Source organism: Biomphalaria glabrata, chromosome 11, assembly GCF_947242115.1.
Source record: "Biomphalaria glabrata chromosome 11, xgBioGlab47.1, whole genome shotgun sequence".
NCBI lineage: Eukaryota > Metazoa > Mollusca > Gastropoda > Planorbidae > Biomphalaria > Biomphalaria glabrata.
Window position 1 is genome coordinate 19,647,794 of NC_074721.1, and position 10,140 is coordinate 19,657,933.

Sequence of the window (10,140 nt, forward strand, 5' to 3'; positions counted from 1 at the left end):
TCCCATAGTGTATCAAGTGTGTAGTGTAGTGTTGATAATAATAAAAAAATAGGTTGAAATAAGAAGTAAAATAAATATATATATTAATAAGTAAATAATTAGACAAACATAAATACACTATAGATACTAAACAGTCTGCTTTAAAGAGACATTACAAGATAGTAGAAATAGTAGACAAAAGAATTACAATGAGAAATAACTATGACGCAAAAAAAATTCAACAAATGTAAACAAGACAATATCAATACAAGAGTTTAACAATATGATAGATACTTGACGAAATACAAACTTAACTAATACAGCTATACGATCAAGTATTTACTTTATCTAAAGAGTCCCTACCAATACCTGGATGCTTACTTGAAAAAAAATATAAATGCTCAGACTCAATAGATAATTAAATTTAGTCCCTAAAGTCAAATGTATATATAAATACAAATGTAAACAATGAAAAAAAAATTGTGGTGTAGTTCAAGAGAACTAATCAATACTGATAATACTAAAGGGTAATTAAAGTTACTTCCCTTAAATATTCACTTGATGCTTGACTTGTACATAAAGTTCCGGTGATGCTCCACATAAAATATGTCCACAGTACAGTTCATAAGTAATCCACTTGCTAAATCCGCAGCACAACGGTACAGTTCATAAGTAATCCACTTGTTAAATCCACAGCAAAATGGTACAGTTCATAAGTAATCCACTTGTTAAATCCACAGTACAATGTTAAATGATACGGTACTCAAGTCCTTGAACAATAGTAATCCAATAAATACTTCATATGTTTGACAGATAATCCATTAAACAATTCATATAGTTGACAAGTAATCCAATAAATAATTCATGTGCTTGATAGGTAATCCACTGTTTCGTACAGTAGCTGAAACAAATATAAATAACTAAAAATGACCTTAGGTAGTGACGACAAGAGAGGTCTAAGAGTGAGAGCGCTCTCTTATTAACTGTGCTGTTAGACAGCGACAATAGGAGTGTGTCATTAGAATTATGACGAACACTCGATGTAGATGATTCTTGAATATGTCAGCTACTTCGACTGACCATATATCAGCTGTCTTCAAACGATGACTTGAATGACTTGTAGTACTAGATTTTCACCCACACCGGTTGTAGTATCACGGTTGTCTAGTTTCACCCACACAGGCTGTAGTATCCAGGTTGTCTCAGCATATCATGTTTGATCTCTTTCGCTTAGGATGTTAAAGTAACTTTGAACAATGCTGTGCTCCTAAAGCTATCTCAACTGGTGTAAAAAAAAAAGTACAACCACATAAATCAGGCTTCCAGATAAATGACACTTAGGACAGTAGTCAACTGGAAAAGTTGAAAATACAGCTCAGACAGGAACAGTTCAAATTGTTCAGTTCATCACAGATGAAAAAATAGCTCGCTAACGGTAACTGTGTCGTGGCAGGTCAACATGACATGTAGTAGTAGATCTAGATACCAAGTGTGTAGTCAAAAAAATTAATAAATTCTGGATTAGTTGCAATTCATGTAAAGTTCAATCTTGAAGTACAAGTTAAAATAGTAGGCACAGTTAACTTTCAATTTCAGCTCTGTTTTTTGTTAGTAGTGTTAGACTAGCTGAAGATAATAATAATGTCACTCTTGGATCACGTGAATCTCACTTGAAAAATTGTGTGCTGGTCTCAATAAATGTAGATCTAGGTCATCTCTATAATGTTGAATGTGTCGCTGAACGACCAAATGAGAAAAATAGTAGAGTCTGTAATAATCAGGTTTTAGCTTTCTTGCTCGTTGAGTGGCGTCATGTGTAAACAAATATTTTTTAGAGTTACTTTTTCATGTGTTAACTAAATAGTTCACTTGCCAACTTCAAAAATATCCGTATAAATGTTACTGTAAGTAACTGTAGTATTAAAATACTTCTGACAGCAATAGGAAAAAAATTCTTGACTTGTTCCTCTGGTGCTCATAAATCCTTTAAGTTAGTAGATCTGACACTTCTGATATCATAAAATATCGTTTGCTGACACTTCTGACACTATTCTGACACCAAAGATGTCATTTTCTGACACTTCTGACACCATAAAATATCACTGTATGACTTGCACTTTGGACACTTCTGACACCATTAATGTCGTTTTCTGACACCACTTCTGACACCATAAATGTCACCGTATTATTTTATATGTTATGAATGTGGCTGTGGTTATCAATGTAGGCGTGGTGGTGACATTGGGTTCTTGTTACAAATCACAGAATAATGAAATGACGCTGGGTGTAGCAGACACAATAAGTTTAATATAACACCACATAGTGAATACACCATACAATTCGACCCAGGAATGGTCAGTATTAATCCAACAGTAATATACGAATATCACAACTTAGTACTTATTCTATAACCAACTACTTTAAACATCTAACTCTACTGCTTATATCTTAAGTGACTCAATACAAGTGCTTGCTACAAGATCTCTATGTGGACTGACTGCCTTTAACTCCCTGGTTCACCTAAGGTCAAAAGTGTTCACCTTAGTGCAACATGGGTTGTGAATAAGATTCACAATATGGAATTAACATACACAATACAGAATTAGGGTTTCTACTCTATGGAACCAACTTTGAGGTGGTGACAAAAAGTTTGTAAAATTTGTAATTAAACTTTTTAGTTTGTAACTAAAAAAAAAAAAATAAACTAGGATTTTAACTAAACTTTTTTTTTTAATTAAACTTTGGCCTTAACTAATTTTTTTTATTTAAACTAAAAGTTAGCAACTTTTTAGTTAACTTTTGCCCATCACTACTAACAGGAGAAGTGTCAAAGGTGAGTTAATGGTGCCTAAACCAGAAAACTTCGGGCAAGAGGGACTCATTAGCCTTGGGTTGCAGCCCACCTAGCAGAAGGAAAACATAATTAAAACCCGAAGCAGGAAGTTTTGGCGCGAGCCGTTTTAGCCACGGGACGTTTTGGCGCGAAATACATTATGTACGTTTATTGTATTATTTCTTTTAAAAGAATTATTCATATCTATGTTTTGCATGAGTGTTTGTGTTAAGACATATTTTTCACGTACTAAATGTAAATGTGTGTTTGTTTTTCACATCATTTTCTTTAATAAACATTTTGGCTTGTGTATGTGTGTTTATTAAGAGGCGCACTTTTATTTTCAAAAATGTTTTTTAAGATATTACTTTAAAATTAAAAACAAAAATCGCGTGAGAGAGGGGAGGGGTGGAGGAAAGAGTATATACAAGGAGTGAAATGTGAGCAGAAGAGAGGGGCCTGGATAGGTGTCACATGTAATGACCATTCCCAAGAGATGATCGCCAGACGCACGACGCCAACGACCAGTGTTCGGTGCTGGTCTTGTCTTCATTTCCTTAACTCTACCTGTGTCACCCAAATCACCCCTACCCAATTTCTCAAATATATCTTTTCACGTTAGAGTTTGTACTGACCACATTCCGTCTCTTGATCTTTACTATGTGTGGAGTTATTGTCGTCATTCAGCGCAATAGAGCTTTAGATGCTTACATGGTTTTTGTTATATTAAAGTGTGACACTTAGCTAGTTCGTATATTATACTAATGTCAAATAAAAAAAATCTTTTGGAAAGAAATCCAAAAATGTCATCCAGTGCGATTAGCAGAACTCACATATAGCATGTCATTACCATTCAGGAATCTGACTTATTATAGGCCTATATTCATGAAATAAGCAAAACCTTTATAATTTAAAAAAAAAAATTCGCTGAACGGTGTTAGAATTCATACTATACATACAATATTATGGTAGAGTGAAATAAACATTGTTATAAAAGCTAAGTGCTTATTAAATTATCGTCAAATGATATCTCGCGCCAAAACGTCCCGTCGCCAAAACGGCTCGCGCCAAAACGTCCCGTCGCCAAAACGGCGGCGCCAAAACGTCACGTACCGATTCAAACCACCTCTGCTGCTTTGTAGCTATACCCAAGCATGAGAAAGGTTTCGTGGGTCAGACCTGGGGAAAAATATGGAGCCAACGATCATTAGGCAGTTTGCAACTTTAATGCTAGAACTCATCCCACCGATGTGGCCTTGAATTGTAGTGTTGCCTAAAGAAATTCGTTTCATATTATCAGATGTAGGTTTGTGTAAAACAGTATTTAAAACTACTTCAAAGGCTGGTAAAGTCAATGTTTTATCTACAGAGTTTTTCGTTTTTGGCTATAGGGAAAGAGATCTTCTATATGGTGTTGAAGAGAGATGTTGTGGGTCTATTCTGAACTTTATCTTTGAGTTTTGGAAATGTTTTCAAGCCTTTATCTTTTTATCAGGGTGGCATCGTCTCAAATAATTCTCCACTGTAATTGGTTTATGGTCATAAAAAGGCACTTAGACAACCGCTTATTTAACAAGGAAATAAATAATCAACGCTGTAAAAATCTAGATTTCTTTTTGTTAAACATTAGTTACATGTAGACAAAATTAACTATTTAAATAAGTATTGAAATTAAATAGGCTACAACAATTTATCTTATCTTATTATCATACATAATACAGACGTTACTTCAAAAAAGAAGATGATTACGTCCTACGCGTCATGCATTTAGTCATACATATTAACCAATGACTTAAATTCTGCCAAGTCACTGGTTTTCCTGGCTAGCTCAGGCAACTCATTCCATGCTCTAATAGAACTAGGGAAGAAGAAGTATTTGTACAAATTTGTCCCAGCATATGGGACGAGGAATGTGCCTTTATCTTTACATTTGAATAGCAGAAAAAATATTTATAACAAAGGTACAAATCATTTATATGTGTTTGAAATAGTTACTTTAACGGCGTGTGAAAGTTAAAGTCATGACTTGCTTAAATGAAATCCACTATCGTAGACCGCCATGGACATCTCATAGACCCCCAATTTACTTTTTCACTTTCGTAGGCCCCTAGGAAGACTTCGTCAACCCCTGGGGGTCTATATAGACCACTTTGGGAATCAGTGATCTATATATATATTTTTCTTCGCCTAAGCCATTCCCCCCCCCCCCCCGAAAAAAAATGTAGCATTCTGCTCACAACAGGTAGGCCTAAAGGCCTAAGATTGGTCTATAGTTTATGAAGAGGGAAGAGAAAAAAAAAATCACGGGGGAAAAAAAAAGGGGGGGGGGGAGGGAGATCAGTATCTTTTGTTGTTTTCCGCTTCGTCTAAATGTATTTTTAATGACTAAATGAATATTTTTTGCAATAAATATTTCAATCGTACTTTGACATTCATCATAGAATGTGCTTTTAAACGGGAACTTACTTATAATCTATATAATTTTTTTTTTTTTTTTATATCTAGATTTGGAAGAATTAAACTATTAATCTAGATCTAAATCTGATTGTAAGGTCATTTTCTGTATCGTTCATGTTTTTATATAACTTATTACAACCAGGAGCCGGATGTGTTTCTTTCATGCGCATGCGCATCGTTAAGGTCTCCTTCGTTTTCACCTCTAGATAGGCCCTTGGAACTGTTAAGGTAACTGTGAAATCAGTTCGCTATCGAAGTAAATTTTTATCATCCATTAGTTTTATAGACGTCAATGATTCGGCAAACGATTCTATACCTTTTTGCAGAAATTATATCGGCTTAAAAACATTTGGAATAGTTTTATTTCTGCTAGACTAAAAATCAACTAGCCTAGTTTCTACCGGCTTAAAATATCTATTTATTTCTTCAGGTTCGACGAACTAATAACAAAGTTAACTATGTACGCCTGTGCTAAAGTCGCCCAACAGTCAGCTAGATGTCTGGTGAGTTAATTATATAGATCTAGTCTAATCTCAATCAATTTTTGTCGCTATTTTATTGCAACCTTGACTATTTTTATTGCTTAAATAACTTGGATAAGTAAAAAGGTTTGTTGTGTAGCTGCTCTCAAAAGATGAGTGCATTGTTATTGTAGTGCACTTAGATCTAACTGCCCATGACAAACTTTTACAGTTAGGTACAATCTAGATCTAAAAGCCTACACATTAATTTTAAATCTAGATGCATTCTGGTATTAGGGGAAAACTATGATATTGAGGTAAAATTTAGTTAACTTTACATGACCTACCAATGACCTTTTCATTACTTTGAATGTTTAAGAGTGTTATTACAAAAGTAAGTAGCCTAATTGTTATAAACAAGTCTAGGCCTAGCTATCTAATAAAATGAAATAATCATATGTGCTAAATTGTTATAAAAAAATGACCAAACTAGCTAAATATCAAGATCTAGAATGTTGACATCTAGGTTCTAGTGACCTAGTCTAGATCTAGTCTAGTTTGTTTTTGTCACTTGTTCTGGAAGATCTAGATCTATGGTTAATCAGCTTTTATACTTTTAGTTAATGTAACATTAATTCACTTGTTTGTGTTAATCAATAGTTCAAATATAGGCTGCTTATTTTTATTGACATTACTGCATTCTGTTAATACCATTGTTCTGTGTAACCTTGAACATTAAGGACACTGTCTTTGTTCATGTACAAATAAATTAGATGTTTGTTGCTGCTTTTAGAAATTCTTGTACAATTCAATGCATTTTTATTCCAGAGCATTGCCAGTCGCTCAGCTTTAAGGCCATTGGGAAGCACAGTTGTTGTACGGTCTGAGGTAAGGCCACTGAATTATCATAATTAAAAACTGTGTGTGGTATCTAATATTTACTACTTAATGACGACTTAGTCCTATAAATATTGTTTTATATTTGATTGCATTTTAGAAATGGAATTTTTAATGAGCCATAAAACAGGACAATTGATCTGAAGGTCAAGTTTGACCAACTACAATTAGTTATTGTGAAATTGATATTTTTATATTCCTTTTAATAGTGTACTTTGTGAAATAGTTTTTGATGAATATATCATGTGTATGTAACTATAGTGATCATGTTTAGAAAGGTTAGATTTTTTTTATGATGGACAGAAATGCCAGTTTTACATAGTTCATTCTCTCCATGGCCTCTGCTTGGTGCTCATGCCTTTTTAAATCCTTGAAGTCAGTATTTTATTAAGGTCTACTAGGTCATGGTTATAATGCTGTGTCACCAATTTAACCATTGGGATAACAATACAAGAAATTAGCCAGTATTATTACAAGTTTACTCTTATTCTTAAAAAAACAGTCACTCAGATTAGAAAAAATAGATTGTTACTTTTTATTCTTGCGCAAAGTTAAGATTAAAGTATCTGAACTCTACTTTGCCAAATTTCAAAGAAGTGGTACAAACCTTTTGAGAAAGTAACCTACGCTATATATCTTCGCGTTAGGCCTAGCCTGTTTATCAAATCTAAGTTGTCCCAAGTATGCATGTTTTAAAATTACATCTGAATCAATGTATGTATTTTTTATAATTTTTTTTTTTTAACAGCCTCAGCCAAGTGCTAGCTTATCTAATTACAGTGGAAACAATGTATTCAGTCTAGTATCCAAAAATCCCAACTTTTCATCTCTTATCAACCAGGTAAATACTTTTATTCAGTGCCAATGCTGACATTGGTGGCTTTTGTTTCACATGATGATATATTTTTTTTTATGTCCAGACTTAAATGATGGTTGCTGTTACATGGAACCACTGAAGAAACAAACATTTTCAGTAATTTACTTCAAGTTAAAAGCTAATTTTTTAATTTTTTTTTAAATTTGTCATTATTAAAATTTCAGATCAGAACTTTCCAGACCAGTGCCATCCAGAGGGATATCGATCAAGCTGCCAAATACATTGGTGCTGGAGCTGCCACAGTGGGTGTTGCTGGATCTGGTAAATATTTTATCAGTAATCAAGTTGATACCTAGAAAAAGTCCATTAGTGATTCAGCATCTGTGCGTCCACATAGGCTGTTGGGAAGTTTTTTTTTTTTTCATAGATTTAGTTAGCTATACCCCATAAGTCCTGAATGTACCACGCTGACCATCATAGGGTTGTTTGCCCATCTCCACTGGCATTTCCGTTGAGGCGCCATATTCAGTTGGAATCTTTTGTTTTGGCGCTGCAGTATCCCCTTTGCTATTTGTGGGGGCTTATGTTCTTCCCCTCTGCCAAATCCTTAAAAAAATTTGATTTGTTGCATTTTGAAAATGCCCATATTTACTAATTTATGCATGAAATTTATTTTATTGTTAATACAGTATTAGTTGGATTAATATAACTTCTGCTATAAAAATGTTCCAAGAAATTCTCAAAGATTTAAATGCTAAGATTATGAGGTAATAAGTGAAATCTATAAGTAGTAGGTGTGGTGGCTGAGTGGTAAAGCACTACTTGGCTTCTGAACCGGGTGTCTCGGGTTTGTATCCTAGTGAACTTCGATAATTAATATCAGGCTCTTTATGGGCCTCTGAGTCCACCTGGCTCTAGTTGGGTAAAGTAAAGGCTGTTGGGCGTTGTGCTGGCAACATTATACCCTCATTAAACATAGGCCACAGGAACGGATGCCCTTTACATCATTTGCCCTATATATCTCAAGGCCTGAAAGGGTAACTTTACTTACTTCTGTACAGCATTATGTACCAAACTGCAAGGTTGGATTTCTGACCAAAAAAAGTCACATTTCATTGACAATCTTAATCCAATTTTATTTTCTCGTGCATGCAAAATTCTATTTTCACTCCAAAAATTTCTTCTGCACATATTTCTTTAATCTTGTTCAACTAAGCACTATTATTATTTTTCTGTTCTCTGCCATTAGTGTTTTTTTTATGAGAATGTTTTGAAATAAAAGAGAAAGTGTCTAAAAAAAACACAAAAAAACTTAAACTGTTGTACGAGAACTTGTAATTTAAATGAATTGACTGAAATGCCAAAAGGTTGTTTTTCATGTGGTTGAAACCTATTTTTCAGGTGCTGGAATTGGAAGTGTTTTTGGAAGTCTGGTTATTGGCTATGCTCGTAATCCATCATTGAAGGGACAGTTATTCTCCTTTGCAATTCTTGGATTTGCTCTGTCTGAGGCTATGGGTCTGTTTTGTCTTATGATGGCCTTCCTGCTATTGTTTGCATTTTAACATCATTATTGCAAGCATAGAGCACATTTACATTTTGTTACTAAGAAAAAAAACAACTTAGCAATTGATCTTAAAGATATAATGGTTATTGTTTGCGAAGATGTGTGTGTGCATAAAAGACCAAGTAAAATTCTTATGAATCTTGTAAAGGGAAAATATGCATAGACCAAGAGAACTTGTTGGCAGTAATTTGTCAACGGGTGGGAGTATTTATTAGTATTGGGAGTTAATTGTAGTTCTGTTTTCTGCTGTATTTTATAGTTTTAATGACTGAATTTGGAGGTACTACTATACAGCTATCTACTAACTTGACTAAAGAGACAAAGCAGATAGCATTGTTTATGTAGCAGCCAAGTTGAATATGTTAGTTTTGCCTCTGTATACTGTATTTGTGATAAAGAACAATTTAATGCCAATAAATTCAGTATCATGTATTAGATGAGTGTTTTTTATCTTTTTTATTTTGACTATTCTGATCTTTTTCCTTCAGTTGGGTAATTTTTTTCAAACTGTTGTCAGCTATTGGTTACAAGCTCTGGTTTAGTATATTTTTCATTGTAAAAGATGGTTCGATTGAAGGTTTGTGAGCTACTGTACAGTTCTTTTCAACCTTTTAGGGGTTGCTGAAAGAAGAATAAAATCTTGTTTTGATAAAGTATATGTATTTGCTTTTTTTTTTTTTTTTTAACCATTTAAATCTAAAATATTAGTTCAGAAAGAAAATTGCGTCCTATGCATTTTCAATCTACTCATGCCAAATTCATCCTGGAAAAAAAAAAGGAATTTTAAGCCAAAATATTTTTTTTATGTTTAAACTAAATTTAACCTAACTATTGGGTGGATTTCTAGCGTTCTAAAAATCCCAATCTCTTGAGAAATAGATCTAACACCTCAGTTCAGTATTTTATAAATCATTTAGCCACCATGCCCATGTTACTAAGACTACAAAATGTTAAAAAATGAAAATTTAGGCAGTTCAAGCAGACACCATTTCTTTTATTTATGTTTGTTATATAGTGAGTATGAATTGTTTCATGAAGATTTGTTGTAGGGAGTGCTACAAATGTAAGCAAATTACTTTCCTACTTTCCCTGAATCCAAACTTGTTTTTGACAAGATAAAGAAGTAGGG

At 33.6% G+C, this 10,140-nt stretch overlaps 1 protein-coding gene across 1 annotated transcript; it reads left to right on the plus strand.

The window, feature by feature from the left end:
* Nucleotides 1-5,363: 5,363 nt before the first annotated feature.
* Nucleotides 5,364-9,664, plus strand: LOC106054904 (ATP synthase lipid-binding protein, mitochondrial-like). Its single transcript, XM_013210993.2, has 6 exons — nt 5,364-5,497; nt 5,700-5,772; nt 6,559-6,618; nt 7,376-7,468; nt 7,669-7,765; nt 8,846-9,664. The coding sequence occupies exons 2-6, from the start codon at nt 5,728-5,730 to the stop codon at nt 9,007-9,009; spliced, it is 459 nt and encodes a 152-aa protein (XP_013066447.1). The 5' UTR covers nt 5,364-5,497; nt 5,700-5,727; the 3' UTR covers nt 9,010-9,664.
* The last annotated feature ends 476 nt before the right edge of the window (nt 9,665-10,140 follow it).

What these genes read in the sequence shown, in the direction of transcription:
- LOC106054904 (XM_013210993.2), top strand. Translation starts at nt 5,728, where the DNA reads ATGTACGCCTGTGCTAAAGTCGCCCAACAGTCAGCTAGATGTCTG. An exon ending in AACAGTCAGCTAGATGTCTG is followed by an intron (nt 5,773 to 6,558) that starts GTGAGTTAATTA and finishes TTTTTATTCCAG; the next exon opens with AGCATTGCCAGTCGCTCAGC. An exon ending in TTTCATCTCTTATCAACCAG is followed by an intron (nt 7,469 to 7,668) that starts GTAAATACTTTT and finishes TTAAAATTTCAG; the next exon opens with ATCAGAACTTTCCAGACCAG.